Source organism: Lolium rigidum, chromosome 6, assembly GCF_022539505.1.
Source record: "Lolium rigidum isolate FL_2022 chromosome 6, APGP_CSIRO_Lrig_0.1, whole genome shotgun sequence".
In the NCBI taxonomy this organism is placed as follows: domain Eukaryota; kingdom Viridiplantae; phylum Streptophyta; class Magnoliopsida; order Poales; family Poaceae; genus Lolium; species Lolium rigidum.
In genome coordinates this window covers 86,895,165-86,914,787 of record NC_061513.1, presented here as the reverse complement: position 1 = coordinate 86,914,787, position 19,623 = coordinate 86,895,165, and the positions used below count along the sequence as shown (strand labels likewise).

Here is a 19,623-nt window from a genome sequence, read left to right as displayed (position 1 = left end):
ATATTTTCTAATAAAAAATCAGGTACTACCATCAACCAATTGAGGCAGCATTAACCATTCAAGATCAATTGAATATAACCATCAGATTATAGTTTGTGTTTTTGTAAACATTGTAATTCACTAGTATTTGTTGGTTCAGTTGTGTTCAACTGAATTTTCTGCTTAATTGGTTATGATTCAGGTGATGGTTCAGTTGCATATATAGTCCAGTTAGTTGCCAGGAATCACCTGAACTTGTACTTTCCCGTAGAGAAATGCCCTATCATGTGGCAGGGACCCAGGAGAGGACTTTAAGAATTGCCTGGTTTCACATTCGCTTACACTAATCTCATAAGCATAATCAATCTTTTTTTCGAATTAAGCACAATCAAATCTTGGTCTAGAAGTGCTCTCAATTACTGAAGTTACTGGTTACAGATTCGAAGTACTCGTTCCAGATCTAATTCCAACAAGAGATTTAATTAAGTACCGACAGCAATAGCTAGACAAGATTAATCAAAGAGACAATGGTTATACAGCATCTAGATGCAACAACTCTTCTCGAGAATCCGCACTTCCTGTGCTAACAGCCAACCGCTCAACTCACTCCTACAGTTTGCACTTATCAAGCTGAGATCTCGATGGCCATGGAGCTTTCGTTGACCTCGGCCGTCCCCATACTCCTCCTGCTCCTACCTCTACTCTGCTTGCTCTTCTTCCGTCGTGAAACCAGGAAGCAGGCAAGCTCCGACGGCCTCAAGGCCTACCCCATCATCGGCACCCTTCCGCACTTCGTCAAGAACCAGGACCGCCTCATCGAGTGGTCGGCCGAGGTTGTCAGTCGTTGCCCTACGCACACCATGTTCTTCAACTTCCAAGCCATTGGTCTCATGGCCGGCGCCATCACAGCAAACCCGGCCAATGTGGAGTACATCGCGAAGACGAACTTTCAAAACTACCCCAAGGGTGAGTTTGTGGTGTCTGTTATGGCTGACTTCCTTGGCCACGGCATCTTCAACTCCGATGGTGACCAGTGGCTTTGGCAGCGCAAGGCCTCCAGCTATGAGTTCAACAAGCGGTCGCTGAGAAACTTCGTGGTCAGCACTGTTCGGTTTGAAGCTGTGGAGCGGTTGCTGCCACTGCTCTCCCGGGCAGAGCTAGATGGCCAGACGCTGGACGTGCAGGACGTTCTCGAGCGCTTCGCGTTCGACAACATCTGCTGCATCGCCTTCGATGAAGACCCGGCGTGCCTCACCGAGGTGGGCTTGGGGGCGAATGGGCGTGCAGAGTTCATGCACGCCCTAAACGATGCGCAGATCATCGTCATGGCCCGGTTCATGTCGCCTATCAAATGGGCATGGCGGATCAAGAAGCTACTCAACATAGAGCCAGAGAGGAGGATGAGTGAGGCGGTTGCGACAATCCACGGCTACGTCAACAGGATTATCCGTGAGCGCAGAGAAAGGGGAGAAGCTGGATTGGCACGCAAGGATGACTTCCTATCGCGCTTTATCTCCAGCGGCGAGCACAGCGACGAGAGCCTCCGTGATGTGGTCACCAACTTCATCCTTGCTGGACGGGACACGACCTCCTCGGCGCTCACTTGGTTCTTCTGGCTGTTGTCAAACCAACATGAGGTGGAGGACAAGATCGTGCGCGAGGTATGCACAGTGCGGGCATCCAGCAGGAGCACGGATGCGGCATTCAGCTTCGACGAGCTGCGCGAGATGCATTACCTGCACGCGGCAATCACCGAGTCTATGCGGCTATACCCACCCGTAGCCATAGACTCACGTTGCTGCCAGCACGACGACATCCTGCCTGACGGAACATTTGTGGGCAAAGGTTGGCAGGTCTCCTACAGTGCTTACGCAATGGCACGGTTAGAGGAGATATGGGGCAACGACTGCATGGAGTACCGACCGGAGCGCTGGCTGGACGAGGAGGGTGTGTTCCGGCCAGAGAGCTCGTTCAAGTACCCCATTTTCCACGCCGGGCCAAGGATGTGCCTCGGCAAGGAGATGGCTTACATACAAATGAAGTCCATTGTCGCGTGCGTGTTGGAGAGGTTCAGCTTCCAATTCGTCGGAGGCGAGGGGCGGCCAGGGCTTGTATTCTCGGTGACTTTACGGATGGAGGGCGGCTTGCCGATGCAAGTGAAGAAGAGGGGGCACTAAACCGCTAGGCATGTTTCCTTTGCCTACAGGGCTGCTCCACTCTTAATGCTTTGTGGTTTTAATTCTCAGATGAAGTCCATAGTGGCGTGCGTGTTGTAGAGGTTCAGCAGCACGGCACATCCTGGTCTCGTGATGTCACTGACCTGCCCACAGTTGCTCTGTACTCCACTTCTGTAGTGTTTTTGCTTGGTTCAGCAAATAAATCTTCAATTATTGGACAACTACTTGATGCAATGTTCTGAAGGTATGCAGATCGATACATCACTTACTGGAAAGGTACGAACAAATGGCTTTGCCTTGTTCAAATGGCGTACCGAGTTTGATACGCTACGCCAATTGGGAGGGAAAGGGAACAGGCACTTCTTATCGGTTATCTTTGTTTCTTCAACTGTCTTCAGGGGTACTACCTGGTTTTGATCATTGGATTGCTGATGAACTTGTGTTCCCAATGGAAGCAGTACCAGTAGTAGAGAAGCAAAGCTAGCTACTGGGAGAAGATGTCACGCCACATGTGAAATCGGTGTGGGTTCAGAATAGCACTCAACAGAAGAGCATCAGACATTCAGCCTATCATTGCAATAGCGTGACTGCTGGTTGCAGTGTACCACACGTACACCCAAACTAGCTAAATTGTCATGACTCATGAGTTCCTCGTGCGGATGCTGGAGAAAAACTTTGTTACGTAGCACCAAAAGAGGAATCTGTATGGAGCAATTCCGGGCTTGTATGCAAACACAGATTGGAACAATTGTATTTCAGCTCTTCATTTTGCATAAAAGTACTAACCCAACTGGAGTGGAATGGCTATATAAACTAATTTTACTATGGTTCACTTGCATTAACTAGTAATAACAAAAATGATTGCCGAATTCATGCATAAAGTGCTAGGGTGTAGCATGCCTTGACCTACCCGTTTGGAGTATCAATTGAACCATACTATGTAGTACTTATATAAAATTACAAAGTCATGCCTCAGGCATAGCTTTAAAATGCCAAATCCTTTTGTTGCACTTGGATGAATCAGATAGCATATCAACCCTATGCGACTGAAGCAGCATAAAGTATTCAAGAGTATATAAGCTTGTTTTCTTTCAGTAGGAACTATTAATTTGTGTTGGTTTTACTAGTGTTTATTCATGGTTCAGTTGTGTTCAAGTGATTTTCTGGACTGATGGTTCACTTGCAAATGTAGTTTGATTAGTTGCCAGGAATCATATTGACTTCCCATGGACATGCCTGTCATATGGCAAAAACCAAAGACGGAACTTTGAGCACTGCTAGATTTTGCAGTCGCTCAAACTACTCGCATGGCCACAACCATTCCTGATCTGCAAGTGCTCTCAAGTCTAAACTTGGTGAAGCCAAAGCACTGACAGAGCTCAACTTCCTACCGGAGACTAAGTATGGGCATGAATAACTATACCAGATAAATCAAAGAGAAAAGTGGTTATATAACATCAAAGACGCAACAACTCTACTTGAGAATCCCGCTTGCCTTGCTAACTGCCAAGCACCCAACTCACTCCTATAGTTCGGACTTGGCAAGCCTGAGATCTCAGATCACCATGGAGCTCTCCATGACGTTGGCCCTACCCAAGCTCCTCCTTCTGCTCCTACCTCTACTCTGCTTCCTTTGCTTATGCCGCATCACCAGGAAGCAACCTCGCGCCGACGGGCTCAAGGTTTATCCCATCGTCGGCACACTCCCACACTTCATCAAGAACCAGCACCACCTCCTCGAGTGGTCGGCTGGTGTTATCGCTCGTTGCCCCACACACACCATGGTTTTCAACTTCAAGGGCCTCGGCCTTAATGCCGGCGCCATCACTGCTAATCCAGCCAATGTGGAATACATTGTGAAGAGCAACTTCCAGAACTACCCCAAGGGTGAGTTCGTGTTTTCTGTCATTGAAGACTTGCTGGGTCACGGCATCTTCAACTCAGACGGCGACCAGTGGATTTCTCAGCGCAAAGCTGCCAGCTACGAGTTTAGCAAACGCTCGCTGAGAAACTTCGTGGTCAGCACCGTCCGGTTTGAAGTCGTCGAGCGGCTGCTGCCGCTGCTCTCCCAGGCAGAGCAAGACGGCCGGACACTCGATGTGCAGGATGTTCTAGAGCGCTTCACGTTCGACAACATCTGCCGTGTCGCCTTCAACGAGGACCCGGCGTGCCTCACCGAGGAGGGCCTTGGGGTGAACGGGCCTGCAAAGTTCATGCGTGCCTTAGATGACGCACAGAGCATCGTCATGGCCCGGTTGATATCACCGGTCAATTGGGCATGGCGGGTCAAGAAGCTACTCAACATGGAGCCAGAGAGGCGTATGCGCAAGGCGCTCGCAACGATCCATGGCTATGTGGACAGGATTGTCCATGAGCGCAGGGAGAAGGGAGCAGCCGGGCTGGCGCGCGAAGATGACTTCCTGTCGCACTTTGCTTCGAGCGGAGAGCACAGTGAAGAGAGCCTCCGTGACGTGGTCACCAACTTCATCGTAGCTGGGCGAGACACGACCTCCTCGGCACTCACTTGGTTCTTCTGGATGATATCTGGTCGGCACGAGGTGGAGGATAAGATCGTGCATGATATCTGCACCGCGCGGGCATCCAGTGGGAGCGAGGATGCGGCGTTCAGTTTCGACGAGCTGGGCAAGATGCAATACCTCCATGCTGCGATCACAGAATCCATGCGGCTATACCCGCCCGTGGCCATGGACTCCCGCTGCTGCCAGCACGATGACATCCTGCCAGATGGCACATTCGTGGGAAAAGGTTGGCAGGTCTCCTACAGCTCGTACGCCATGGCGCGGTTAGAGGAGATATGGGGCAAGGACTGCGCGGAGTTTAGGCCAGAGCGTTGGCTCGACGAGGAGGGTGCATTTCGGCCGGTGAGCCCGTTCAAGTACACTATCTTCCACGCTGGCCCAAGGATGTGCCTCGGCAAGGAGATGGCCTACATACAAATGAAGTCCATCGTTGCATGCGTACTCGAGAGGTTCAGATTCCAGCACATTGGTGGCGACAGGCGGCCGGGCCTTGTGTTTTCGCTGACGTTGCGAATGGAAGGTGGCTTGCCGATGCAAGTGAAGAAGAGGGATTACTAAACAGCTAGCATGTTCCATTTCCCTACAAATTGTTCCTCTATCCTGCCTTCTGGTTTTAGTCCTAGATTTTATGGTTCTAGCTAGTTTTGACGCACCAGATTCAGGTAGTCTATAAATTCACTAGATAACACAACAAAAAACAAGGAGGTCCTAAAAGAGGACAGAAAAGGTGATGAATATATTCCAACTACTACTTTAAGTGCTCCTCCAAAGATGCAAGTGTTTCCAAAACTATTAAGATGTAGGTATGCACTAACACCGCACGAAAATGCTTGGTTGTTATATAGCATTCGGGTCCTACAAAGTTACAGAATTTAGCGAAAAAGAAAATATGATCTCATTCTCACACAACAATATAATATTAAAGACCGCCACAACCAGAGGGGATAAACTGCACATGTGAAATGTATTTCAGATATCAAGGTATCAACGGAAACAACAGGGAAAGGATGTTCAGCAACTGCTGTTACAGATGAACATGCATGGCTGAGAACATGGGATGCAAAAAAGGAGTAAAACTTACAGCTTGCCTACAGAGCGCCTCAAAGTGCAGAGAACTCAAAACTTTGTCCCAGTGGGTGAGTTTGTTTTTGTGCAGAGAATCTTCCTTCCTCTGTCACGTCTACGCTTCAGGACCTTTCTTCCAGCGGTAGTCCGCATACGCCTTCGGAAACCATGCACACGGGCAAGTGACTTCCTAGATCTTGACCTCTTGGTCAGGCAGAGGGCAGCCTTTCCAGCTCTAATCTGCAGGCCACGAGGTCTTCGTGTTGTTAATCTGTTGTAGCTGAACTCAATCCCCAAAGATGAACCTGACATAGATAGTGTAAAAATATCAGAATACAATCTCGCAAAAAAAATATCAGAATACCGAAGTCAGTATTAGGTCACCTACACTAGTATTTGACACATCAAACCCTTTTTCGTGAGCACGCATGAGGTCTCCTGGTCATTGCAGTAAGTACAATTGATTATTGGATAAATGTACTAACGAATCAAAAAAGATTGTTTGTGTTTCTGAATCTACATTGTTGAGGTTGTCCGTTCATTGTTTACCTCTTTTGGAAAATCCATTTCATTATATCAGTCAATTGTTCGGCCATGAGGAGTTCCTCAAACTTGAGTCCTAGCTAAGAAAACATGAACTACAGTTATATCTAAATGTTTTGTGAGATTTTTCAATGTCTACCTGATTATAGCTTCAAGACCTCAAATTTCAGATGCATTGACTAGTTGCGTCAAGTTACTTCCTAAAACTTGAGTTCTTGTTAAGAAAACATGATTTTCAGTTATACTTGTTTGTGAGATTTTGCGGTGTCTGTATATTCAGGCTTTAGGCTCTGGAATTCAGATGCACTGACACTGGAAATTGTAGGGCACGCAGGGAAAAACTAAACCTTCAGCAATGGTCATTTTCCCAATTTTGAAAATTTGTACCCACTCAAACTAATTCTTTGAAACTGAACATTGCAACTGTCATGTTTGGACACGAAAATACAAATTGGGTCTATAAGTTGAAAATCGTGTGCACAACTTGTCCGCTTGGAGCTACGTAATAAATAAAGGGTCCATTATACATCCCAGACATTATTGATCTTATCGCGCCATGTCAATCAACCAACAGGCAACAGGTACCACAGTGATGGGATTTAGGATTTTTTAGACAAAATGAGGGATAAACCTGTTTGCGTAATTTTCCCCTCAACCCTCACCGAACAGAACTAGCCCAACAATACCGAGAAATCAAACACATAAGGAAGAGTTTCTCTCACCGGCGAACGATGAGGCGGACGTGAAGGCTAGCGATGCCGAGACCACAGCCGAGAGCGACGAGGTGGATGCGGAGGAGGTGGAGGTGGAAGAGACGAATGAGCTCCGGAGAAACGGGGAGGCGGAGGCACCCATAGGGGCCGCCTTGCAAGGGCGGAGACCGCCGCCGATAGACATCGCCGAGATCCTCCCGGAGTGGTGGGAGAGGGACGCCATTGGAGAGGCCAGGGCAAGCGCCATTTTTTGTGCAGTCAGTCAGAGTGCGGGCTAGCCTCTCACACTCGACGCCTTTATCCATTACTGGCTGAGATGTTTGATTGGGCCTCTGTTTCGGGTAGCTAACGTTTAGTTGAGCACATCCGTTGGCCCGCTCGTTAACTCCAGCCTGTACAGCCCGTTAATCTTATATTTGGAATATGGGGTAGCATACTAGCATAGGAATGTGAATTGGAACCCTTTAAAAAAAAGTGAATTGGGACAAGGTCTATATACGGGGTGAACCTTGGTAGGATAGCATATCAAACTTCACTCTTGAAGACTTAATGAGCATTGACACCAATGAGGGGAGTCATGTTGGAATTGAAATTTGAAACATGCCAGCGGAGATTGGAAATAAGCGGAATAGAAAATTGTAGAACGAGAAGGTCGCTTGCAGCTATGTAAAAGTTTTACATGTCCTACTGAGCTAAGAACAAGCAAAGACAAATAAAGAGCTTTCTCTGTTCTTGTGGGACAAGGTCTTCACAATATCCCATAAAAATATCTTAGTAATCCTGCATCTAAGATCTATTTTATAGAATGAGTTTAGAAGTCAAGGAGGTTTTAGGGCGAAGTATCTCACTTGGCGCTCGGCCTTTGTTGCTTAATAGAACAATTATATCATGCTTGTATATGGTAAGAATTCCACTATTCTCTTGACGGGGGCATTCAATCCACAAAGGAACCTTGACATTGTGTGCTCATATTTCTCTTAAACATTGGATCTCATCATGGGCATGTGCATTTTCTTGTAGTATTCTTCAACGAACTTGAAGCTTCGGGTCAATTTAGTGACTTGTTGAAGAGGCCACGCTTGTGGTGGGAGGGAACAAAGTGGGTATGCAATGAGATCTAGGAGGTCTTGATCACATTTTGCATGTACTTCTTCCCACCACACATTTGCATAGTCTTCGAATTAAGTGATGCCGTAGCCAGCTTCTTTGAATTTGAGTAGTTGTGGATGCCGAAGATTTTGTCAACCTTGAGGACCCATGATAGGTAAGCTTTGGGGTCTTCTTCTCCCTAGAATTTGGGCATTGTAAACTTGAGCTTCCCAAAGATTTCTTCATCATCACGGTTGTTACGTAGAGAATGGGTTATTGCTTCACATTGATCCTCATTATGGTGGTGAGGTGGAGTTTTTTATTTGCATCCTCATTCCGACGGTTGTTTGGTGATGGCTCTTGAGCATCTCTATTGTTTTCTATACTTGGTGGAGGAGGAGGAGGTCTTCCATGACTGTGTTCTACATTTTTCCGTCGAGGATGAGGTATCACACTAGCTTCGCTTGATGCTCGGCGATGGCGGCCATGAGGATTGTCATCATGTTCTCAGTTTCTTCTATGGCGGTCATCACCATTGCCATGACTTGACTAACTTGGTTCACCTTCCAATTCTCGACGAGCTCGATGATTGAAGGGGTTGTGGCACCTATTTTCATTGTCATTTCTTCTTGCTTCATCATCTTTGGAGCTTCAACATTGATAATTTGGTGTCCATGATTTTCTTGATGTTGTTGCTCTTCATTGTGGCGTTTCATTCTAGCATGTGCCATATTTGCTTGATTTTGGCATTCTTGTTCATGATGTGGTTCTTTCTTTTGTTGAAGATGAACTTGTTCAAGGCGAAGACGTTCTTGTCCACTTCTTGAGCTTAGCGTTGACGAGTTTGATCATCCACATTATCATGACGTGGGTATTTGTTGGAGTTGTGTTCTGAGGGAGAGATATCTCGAGGCCTTGAGTTGTGAGTACGAAGGGCCTTGAAGATATTGAGTGATGGTTTTGGTTCTTGCCCAAGTTTACAAATGTTTGCTCAATTCTTGCCATTCGTCCTTCTTATATATCCATGCTTTGCTTGATGTCTTGGACTTGGCTATTCACATCTCTTATTTTCACTTGAATTTGTTCTTCATAGGGGTTGAAGGTGTTATCCATCATCGCTTCAAGACGGTCAAAGTTTCTCTTGACGGCTCGAGTGGCTAACCAATGTTGAAGGTGTTATCTTAATTTCTCTTGCCATTAGACATGCTTATGCAACAAAAATTAGAACTATGTTGTGGGAGGTTAGAAACTTATCTGGTAGGTCAAAACTTGCAACAAAATTGGATGCGTGTATTAATTCGAAGAAACAACCATTTTCACACACACAAAAGCACACGCAAAAGTTTAAGACTACATGGTGTTATGTATGAGTGTGGACAGCCAAATGAAAAAAAAATTGTCAAAAGTGGGTAAGAATCAAAACTAACGTGTCAAAAGTGGTCATCGAATTTACGAAAACAAAACAACACACACAAAAAGATAAATGGGGTTAGCACGACCAAGAATAATGAGCTAGCTAGTAACCAAAATTGTCATAAAGAAGTCTAAAGCTCGATGTCATGCTAACATGGTTGTGCCTGCAAAATCTGAGGACAAAGGCGAAACTCTAAAATGGGACTCTATTTCACTAGAAATCCGAAAATTATATAATGTATATGTCATAATATCTTACGGAGCAATTGGATAAATTATGGATCATACATATTTAACTATATATTGCACAATGTTTATTTGAACATACTTTTTGTAGGGTTCTTTGAAATGAAATCTTCAATATCCTCATAATTAATTATTTACTCTTTTATTTTCTCTTACGCTTTTGGGAGCCAGATTGATGCTTTCCCATGATGATCGTGATTTCGATTCTTCAAACACTAGTAACAAAAAACATAAATAAAACACAATTAAGCGGATAATGCATTATCAGTAAATTGAAGTATTAACCGAGGAGGTGAGGACCAAAATTGATCGGGGTTGAACTACACCTAGAGAGAAAAAACAAGGATGATGGATGAATGTACCTAGCATGGGTTGAATTGATGGATTTGTTCCATTGATTCAGTTTTGGAGATTGGTTGATAACCACAATCAGCGAGAAGAAGAACGGGGTGTAACCGTCGGCTTCTCTGCTAGAAGATGAACGGACACCTCATGTCGATCAAGCTCTAGCGTTGATGCTATGTTTTTAGACTATCGCGTGGATGTTTCTTATCAGGAATATGGGGCCTCCTAATAGATAATGGTCGATCACCGATGGTATGTTCGATCATGTCCAAGTAAGACATATATGGCCGGAAAAGGCCCCGGCAAAAACCGACCCTTTTCCCGATGAGGCCACGGTCCTCACCCTAGTACTGCAAGGTCTTCAAAAAAAATCGGTTAGAACTTGTATATCTATACAAAAATTGAGGGGCCCTCAAAATTATGGGTCATGTGTGGCCATACGGGCCGCACTCCCATGGTCCCGGCCATGCGTGCTAACACAAGATATAACGTGGCTTGGTAGCAAAAATTGAAGTTGCACTAAATACTATAATTCCCTTTTCTCTTTTTTTCTTAGAAGCTTTGGTACTCTTTTGTATAAGTGGCCCACACACTCTTTTCTTTCTTTTGTATTTTTCTATTGTCCTTTCTTTTCTCTATATGTAAGTATGTCACTCTCTTTTGCTATTGTTTTCTCGCCGAGGTTGCTTCCGAACTTTGCTCAACACACACTCACACCCTCACGGTTAGGATAAGAAGTGCAATGGTTCGCAACACTCAAAAAATCGCTCTCAGTAAAATAGATGAATAAAAGAAATATATGGGTTACATGTTGAATGGCAAGTTATACCTATTTGATGTTAGGTGAAGGTGATGTTGAACTTGCGGAGTTTTCGTGGTGTCAAATGGATCGCTTGAGTTTCGCGGTGTAGTCGTTGATGTCCAAGAGTTTGCCGAAGCTTGTTAGAACACCAATACGAAAGGTCAAACACAAAGAAGTTAAATGCCAAACGCAAGTGAGGTATATGGTGACATTCGTAGAACTCATAATGGATCCGGGTTGACTTGGAATTCCGATCAATCTAGAATTTGCTCAAGAATTATGGATTGGTTCTGGATCTGGCGATCTAGCTTGTTCTTCAAGTTTCGCAGAAATCTAGCTCTTGGAACCTCAAATCCATGTGGAATAGGTAATATTAGGCTAAAGTAATGCAAATAAAGTTAGATCAACACCAGGGACAAGTTTCTATCAGATCAAAAGCACTAAAAACTCAACAAATTAAGAGATTTGTCCAAGGAAAATTGGGGATATTTTCTGGTATTTTCGAAAGAAAAAAAAATCAAGAATTTTTTTGGGCGATATGGGGGTGACCGTGGCAACCTAGGGCTGCTGAATGTTGATACCATATGATGTGGGTTAACCACAGGGGTTGGCCCGATCACATGGATTCACGAGGTGGTAGTGATGGACACGGTGATGAACACGACAAACATGTGGGGGGGAGGCGGAGCAATCAAAGATACGAACGCACGCACACACGCAAGTCGGCTGTTTTTCTAAGGTCAACACACCTACCCAATAGAATTGCGAAGCTAAGACCCACAAGGAGTATAATCCTTCACAAAAATTGGGGAGCAATTTGGTAGAGTTCTGATGGCGTGTATTTCACACGTTCGTTGGGAACCCCAAGAGGAAGGTATGATGCGCACGAGTGATGGCGTGTATTTCACACGTTCGTTGGGAACCCCAAGAGGAAGGTATGATGCGCACAGCGACAAGTTTTCCCTCGAGAAAGAAACCAAGGTTTATCGAACCGAGGAGGAGCCAAGAAGCACGTTGAAGGTTGATGGCGGCGGGATGTAGTGCGGCGCAACACCAGGGATTCCGGCGCCAACGTGGAACCTGCACAACACAATCCAAAGTACTTTGCCCCAACGAAACAGTGAGGTTGTCAATCTCACCGGCTTGCTGTAACAAAGGATTAACCGTATTGTGTGGAAGATGATTGTTTGCAGAGAAAACGAGTAAAACAAGTATTGCGACAGATTTGTATTTCAGTATTAAAGAATGGACCGGGGTCCACGAGTTCACTAGAGGTGTCTCTCCCATAAGATAAAAGCATGTTGGGTGAACAAATTACAGTCGGGCAATTGACAAATAGAGAGGGCATAACAATGCACATACATGTCATGATAAGTATTGTGAGATTTAATTGGGCATTACGACAAAGTACATAGACCGCCATCCAACTGCATCTATGCCTAAAAAGTCCACCTTCGGGTTATCGTCCGAACCCCTCCGAGTATTAAGTTGCAAAGCAACGAGACAATTGCATTAAGTATGGTGCGTAATGTAATCAATAACTACATCCTCGGACATAGCATCAATGTTTTATCCCTAGTGGCAACAAGACAACACAACCTTAGAACTTTCCGTCACTCGTCCCAGGTGTCAATGCGGGCATGAACCCACTATCGAGCATAAATACTCCCTCTTGGAGTTAAGAGCAAAAACTTGGCCAGAGCCTCTACTAATAACGGAGAGCATGCAAGATCATAAACAACACATATGTAATAACTTGATAATTAACATAACATGGTATTCTCTATCCATCGGATCCCGACAAACACAACATATAGCATTACGGATAGATGATCTTGATCATGTTAGGCAGCTCACAAGATCCAACAATGAAGCACAATGAGGAGAAGACAACCATCTAGCTACTGCTATGGACCCATAGTCCAGGGGTGAACTACTCACTCATCACTCCGGAGGCGACCATGGCGGTGTAGAGTCCTCCGGGAGATGAATCCCCTCTCCGGTAGGGTGCCGGAGGAGATCTCCAGAATCCCCGAGATGGGATTGGCGGCGCGGCGTCTCGATAAGGTTTTCCGTATCGTGGTTTTTCGCATCAGGGGTTTCGCGACGGAGGCTTTAAGTAGGCGGAAGGGCAACGTGGGCGGCCACACGGGGGCCCCACACCACAGGTCGGCGCGGCCAAGACCTGGGCCACGCCGCCCTATGGTGGCGGCCCCTCGTGGCCCCACTTCGACTCCTCTTCGGTCTTCCGGAAGCTTCGTGGCAAAATAGGACCCTGGGTCTTGATTTCGTCCAAATCCGAGAATATTTCGTTACTAGGATTTCTGAAACATAAAACAGCAGAAAACAGCAACTGGCTCTTCGACATCTTGTTAATAGGTTAGTTCCAGAAAATGCACGAATATGACATAAAGTGTGCATAAAACATGTAGGTATCATCAATAATATGGCATGGATCATAAGAAATTATCGATACGTCGGAGACGTATCAGCATCCCCAAGCTTAGTTACTGCTCGTCCCGAGCGAGGTAAAACGATAACAAAGATAATTTCTGAAGTGACATGCCATCATAATCTTGATCATACTATTTGTAAACATATGTAGTGGATGCAGCGATCAAAACAATGGTAATGACATGAGTAAACAAGTGAATCATAAAGCAAAGACTTTTCATGAATAGTACTTCAAGACAAGCATCAATAAGTCTTGCATAAGAGTTAACTCATAAAGCAATAAATCAAAGTAAAGGTATTGAAGCAACACAAAGGAACATTAAGTTTCAGTGGTTGCTTTCAACTTGTAACATGTATATCTCATGGATAATTGTCAACATAGAGTAATATAACAAGTGCAATATGCAAGTATGTAGGAATTAATGCACAGTTCACACAAGTGTTTGCTTCTTGAGGTGGAGAGAGATAGGTGAACTGACTCAACATAAAAGTAAAAAGAATGGTCCTTCAAAGAGGAAAGCATCGATTGCTATATTTTTGCTAGAGCTTTTATTTTGAAAACATGAAACAATTTTGTCAACGGTAGTAATAAAGCATATGAGTTATGAAAATTATATCTTACAAGTTGCAAGCCTCATGCATAGTATACTAATAGTGCCCGCACCTTGTCCTAATTAGCTTGGACTACCGGATCTTTGCAATGCACATGTTTTAACCAAGTGTCACAATGGGGTACCTCCATGCCGCCTGTACAAAGGTCTAAGGAGAAAGCTCGCATTTTGGATTTCTCGCTTTTGATTATTCTCAACTTAGACATCCATACCGGGACAACATGGACAACAGATAATGGACTCCTCTTTAATGCATAAGCATGTGGCAACAATTATTATTCTCATATGAGATTGAGGATATATGTCCAAAACTGAAACTTCCACCATGAATCATGGCTTTAGTTAGCGGCCCAATGTTCTTCTCTAACAATATGCATGCTCCAACCATTAACGTGGTAGATCTCTCTTACTTCGGACAAGACGGACATGCATAGCAACTCACATGATATTCAACAAAGAATAGTTGATGGCGTCCCCGAAACATGGTTATCGCACAACAAGCAACTTAATAAGAGATAAAGTGCATAAGTACATATTCAATACCACAATAGTTTTTAAGCTATTTGTCCCATGAGCTATATATTGCAAAGGTGAATGATGGAATTTTAAAGGTAGCACTCAAGCAATTTACTTTGGAATGGCGGATAAATACCATGTAGTAGGTAGGTATGGTGGACACAAATGGCATAGTGGTTGGCTCAAGGATTTGGGATGCATGAGACGTATTCCCTCTCGATACAAGGTTTAGGCTAGCAAGGTTATTTGAAACAAACACAAGGATGAACGGTACAGCAAAACTCACATAAAAGACATATTGTAAACATTATAAGATTCTACACCGTCTTCCTTGTTGTTCAAAACTCAATACTAGATGTTATCTAGACTCTAGAGAAACCAAATATGCAAACCAAATTAGCAAGCTCTAAGTGTTTCTTCATTAATGGGTGCAACGTATATGATGCAAGAGCTTAAACATGAGCACAACAATTGCCAAGTATCACATTATCCAAGACATTTTAGAATTACTACATGTAGTATTTTCCAATTCCAACCATATAACAAATTAACGAAGAAGAAACTTCGCCATGAATACTATGAGTAGAGCCTAAGGACATATTTGTCCATATGCTACAGCGGAGAGTGTCTCTCTCCCACAAAGTGAATGCTAGGATCCATTTTATTCAAACAAAACAAAAAACAAAAACAAACCGACGCTCCAAGCAAAGTGCATAAGATGTGACGGAATAAAAATATAGTTTCAGGGGAGGAACCTGATAATGTTGTCGATGAAGAAGGGGATGCCTTGGGCATCCCCAAGCTTAGACGCTTGAGTCTTCTTAAAATATGCAGGGGTGAACCACCGGGGCATCCCCAAGCTTAGAGCTTTCACTCTCCTTGATCATATTGTATCATACTCCTCTCTTGATCCTTGAAAACTTCCTCCACACCAAACTCGAAACAACTCATTAGAGGGTTAGTGCATAATAAAAATTCACATGTTCAGAGGTGACACAATCATTCTTAACACTTCTGAACATTGCATAAAGCTACTGGATATTAATGGATCAAAGAAATTCATCCAACATAGCAAAAGAGGCAATGCGAAACAAAAGGCAGAATCTGTCAAAACAGAACAGTCCGTAAAGATGGATTTTATTAGGCCACCAGACTTGCTCAAATAAAAATGCCCAAATTGAATTAAAGTTGCGTACATATCTGAGGATCATGCACGTAAATTGGCTTAATTTTCTGAGCTACCTACAGGGAGGTAGACCCAGATTCGTGACAGCAAAGAAATCTGGAACTGCGCAGTAATCCAAATCTAGTACTTACTTTACTATCAAAGACTTTACTTGGCACAACAAAACATAAAACTAAGATAAGGAGAGGTTGCTACAGTAGTAAACAACTTCCAAGACTCAAATATAAAACAAAAATACTGTAGTAAAAACATGGGTTGTCTCCCATAAGCGCTTTTCTTTAACGCCTTTCAGCTAGGCGCGAAAGTGTATATCAAGTAACATCAAGAGATGAAGCATCAACATCATAATTTGTTCTAATAATAGAATCATAAGGTAACTTCATTCTCTTTCTAGGGAAGTGTTCTATACCTTTCTTGAGAGGAAACTGATATTTAATATTACCTTCCTTCATATCAATAGTAGCACCAACGGTTCGAAGAAAAGGTCTTCCCAATATAATGGGGCAAGATGCATTGCATTCAATATCCAAGACAACAAAATCAATGGGGACAAGGTTATTGTTAACCATCATATGAACATTATCAACTTTCCCCAAAGGTTTCTTTTTAGCATTATCGACGAGATTAACATCCAGATAACAGTTTTTCAATGGTGGCAAGTCAAGCATATCATAGACTTTCTTAGGCATAACTGAAATACTTGCACCAAGATCACATAAAGCATTACAATCAAAATCTTTGACCCTCATTTTAATGATGGGCTCCCAACCATCCTCTAGCTTTCTAGGAATAGAAGTTTCAAGTTTTAGTTTCTCTTCTCTAGCTTTTATGAGAGCATTTGTAATATGTTTTGTGAAAGCCAAATTTATAGCACTAGCATTAGGACTTTTAGCAAGTTTTTGTAAGAACTTTATAACTTCAGAGATGTGGCAATCATCAAAATCTAAATCATTACAATTTAAAGCAATGGGATTATCATCCCCAAGGTTGGAAAAAATTTCAGCAGCTTTTATCACAAGCAGTTTCGCAGTTTTAGCAGTTTCAGGTAATTTTGCGCGCTTTGCACTAGGAGTAGAAGCATTGCCAACCAATTATTTTACCATTGATAGTAGGAGGTGCAGCAACATGTGAATCATTAGCATTGCTAGTGGTGGTAATAGTCCAAACTTTAGCTACATTTTTCTCTTTAGCTAGTTTTTCATTTTCTTCTCTATCCCACCTAGCACGCAGTTCAGCCATTAATCTTATATTCTCATTAATTCTAACTTGGATGGCATTTGCTGTAGTAACAATTTTATTTTCAATATCATTATTAGGCATAACTTTCGATTTCAAAAGATCAACATCAGAGGCAAGACTATCAACCTTAGAAGCAAGAATATCAATTTTATTGAGCTTTTCCTCAACAGATTTGTTAAAGGCAGTTTGTGTACTAATAAATTCTTTAAGCATAGCTTCAAGTCCAGGGGGTGTATTCCTATTATTGTTGTAAGAATTCCCATAAGAATTAGCATAACCGTTACCATTATTATAAGGATATGGCCTATAGTTATTACTAGAATTGTTCAGATAAGCATTGTTGTTGAAATTATTATTTTTAATGAAGTTCACATCAACATGTTCTTCTTGGGTAACCAATGAAGCTAACGGAACATTATTAGGATCAACATTAGTCCTATCATTCACAAGCATAGACATAATAGCATCAACCTTATCATTCAAGGAAGAGGATTCTTCAACGAATTTACCTTCTTACCTTGTGGAGCTCTTTCCGTGTGCCATTCAGAGTAATTAATCATCATATTATCAAGGAGCTTTGTTGCTTCACCAAGAGTGATGGACATAAAGGTACCTCCAGCAGCTGAATCCAATAAATTCCGCGAAGAAAAATTTAATCCTGCATAGAAGGTTTGGATGATCATCCAAGTAGTCGAGTCCATGGGTTGGGCAATTTTTAACCAAAGATTTCATTCTTTCCCAAGCTTGAGCAACATGTTCATTATCCAATTGTTTAAAATTCATTATGCTACTCCTCAAAGATATAATTTTAGCAGGGGGATAATATCTACCAATTAAAGCATCCTTGCATTTAGTCCATGAATCAATACTATTCTTAGGCAGAGATAGCAACCAATCTTTAGCTCTTCCTCTTAATGAGAAAGGAAACAATTTTAATTTTATAATGTCACCATCTACATCTTTATACTTTTGCATTTCACACAATTCAACAAAATTATTGAGATGGGCAGCAGCATCATCGGAACTAACACCGGAAAATTGCTCTCGCATAACAAGATTCAGTAAAGCAGGTTTAATTTCAAAGAATTCTGCTGTAGTAGCAGGTGGAGCAATAGGTGTGCATAAGAAATCATTATTATTTGTGCTAGTGAAGTCACACAACTTAGTATTTCCAGGGGTGGCCATTTTAGCAATAGTAAATAAAACAAACTAGATAAAGTAAATGCAAGTAAACTAATTTTTTTGTGTTTTTGATATAGAGTGCAAGACAATAAATAAAGTAAAACTAGCAACTAATTTTTTTGTGTTTTGATATAATGCAGCGAACAAAGTAGTAAATAAAATAAAGCAAGACAAAAACAAAGTAAAGAGATTGAGAAGTGGAGACTCCCCTTGCAGGCGTGTCTTGATCTCCCCGGCAACGGCGCCGGAAAATATGCTTGATGGCGTGTATTTCACACGTTCGTTGGGAACCCCAAGAGGAAGGTATGATGCGCACAGCAGCAAGTTTTCCCTCGGAAAGAAACCAAGGTTTATCGAACCAGGAGGAGCCAAGAAGCACGTTGAAGGTTGATGGCAGCGGGATGTAGTGCGGCGCAACACCGGGGATTCCGGCGCCAACGTGGAACCTGCACAACACAATCCAAAGTACTTTGCCCCAACGAAACGAGTGAGGTTGTCAATCTCACCGGCTTGCTGTAACAAAGGATTAACCGTATTGTGTGGAAGATGATTGTTTGCAGAGAAAACGAGTAAAACAAGTATTGCAGCAGATTTGTATTTCGAGTATTAAAGAATGGACCGGGGTCCACAGTTCACTAGAGGTGTCTCTCCCATAAGATAAAAGCATGTTGGGTGAACAAATTACTGTCGGGCAATTGACAAATAGAGAGGGCATAACAATGCACATACATGTCATGATAAGTATTGTGAGATTTAATTGGGCATTACGACAAAGTACATAGACCGCCATCCAAGCTGCATCTATGCCTAAAAAGTCCACCTTCGGGTTATCGTCCGAACCCCCTCCGAGTATTAAGTTGCAAAGCAACAGACAATTGCATTAAGTATGGTGCGTAATGTAATCAATAACTACATCCTCGGACATAGCATCAATGTTTTATCCCTAGTGGCAACAGCACAACACAACCTTAGAACTTTCACGTCATCTGTCCCGGGTGTCAATGCGAGGCATGAACCCACTATCGAGCATAAATACTCCCTCTTGGAGTTAAGAGCAAAAACTTGGCCAGAGCCTCTACTAATAACGGAGAGCATGCAAGATCATAAACAACACATATGTAATAACTTGATAATTAATATAACATGGTATTCTCTATCCATCGGATCCCGACAAACACAACATATAACATTACAGATAGATGATCTTGATCATGTTAGGCAGCTCACAAGATCCAACAATGAAGCACAATGAGGAGAAGACAACCATCTAGCTACTGCTATGTGATGACCCATAAGTATAGGGGATCGCAACAGTCTTCGAGGGAAGTATTACCCAATTTATTGATTCGACACAAGGGGAGACAAAGAATACTTGAAAGCCTTAACAGCGGAGTTGTCAATTCAGCTGCACCTAGAAACAGACTTGCTCGCAAGAGTTTATCAGTAGTAACAATTTTATAGTAGATAGCGTAGTAAAATAACGACGGAAGTAACGGAAACAGCGAGTAGTGATTTTAGTAAAC

At 43.0% G+C, this 19,623-nt stretch overlaps 3 protein-coding genes across 3 annotated transcripts; 2 read left to right on the top strand and 1 right to left on the bottom strand.

Moving 5' to 3' along the window:
* Positions 1 to 620: 620 nt before the first annotated feature.
* LOC124662905 (cytochrome P450 94A1-like) lies at positions 621 to 2,156 on the top strand. Its single transcript, XM_047200686.1, has one exon. It carries the CDS (start codon positions 621 to 623, stop codon positions 2,154 to 2,156), a length of 1,536 nt encoding a protein of 511 aa, XP_047056642.1.
* Positions 2,157 to 3,721: 1,565 nt separating this feature from the next.
* LOC124662904 (cytochrome P450 94B3-like) lies at positions 3,722 to 5,254 on the top strand. The gene has a single exon (XM_047200685.1). It carries the CDS (start codon positions 3,722 to 3,724, stop codon positions 5,252 to 5,254), a length of 1,533 nt encoding a protein of 510 aa, XP_047056641.1.
* A 387-nt stretch (positions 5,255 to 5,641) lies between these two features.
* Positions 5,642 to 7,264, bottom strand: LOC124660980 (50S ribosomal protein L34, chloroplastic-like). The gene is made up of 2 exons (XM_047198835.1): positions 7,027 to 7,264; positions 5,642 to 6,066 (listed from the first exon to the last, which is right to left on the bottom strand). Exons 1-2 carry the CDS (start codon positions 7,262 to 7,264, stop codon positions 5,813 to 5,815), a joined length of 492 nt encoding a protein of 163 aa, XP_047054791.1. The 3' UTR covers positions 5,642 to 5,812.
* Between the last annotated feature and the right edge of the window lie 12,359 nt (positions 7,265 to 19,623).

Excerpts from the sequence above, each read along its gene's own strand:
- LOC124662905 (XM_047200686.1), top strand. The coding sequence starts at position 621 with ATGGCCATGGAGCTTTCGTTGACCTCGGCCGTCCCCATACTCCTCCTG.
- LOC124662904 (XM_047200685.1), top strand. The coding sequence starts at position 3,722 with ATGGAGCTCTCCATGACGTTGGCCCTACCCAAGCTCCTCCTTCTGCTC.
- LOC124660980 (XM_047198835.1), bottom strand. The coding sequence starts at position 7,264 with ATGGCGCTTGCCCTGGCCTCTCCAATGGCGTCCCTCTCCCACCACTCC. Across the intron at positions 6,067-7,026 it reads GTCCGCCTCATCGTTCGCCG|GTTCATCTTTGGGGATTGAG; the intron begins GTGAGAGAAACT and ends TATCTATGTCAG.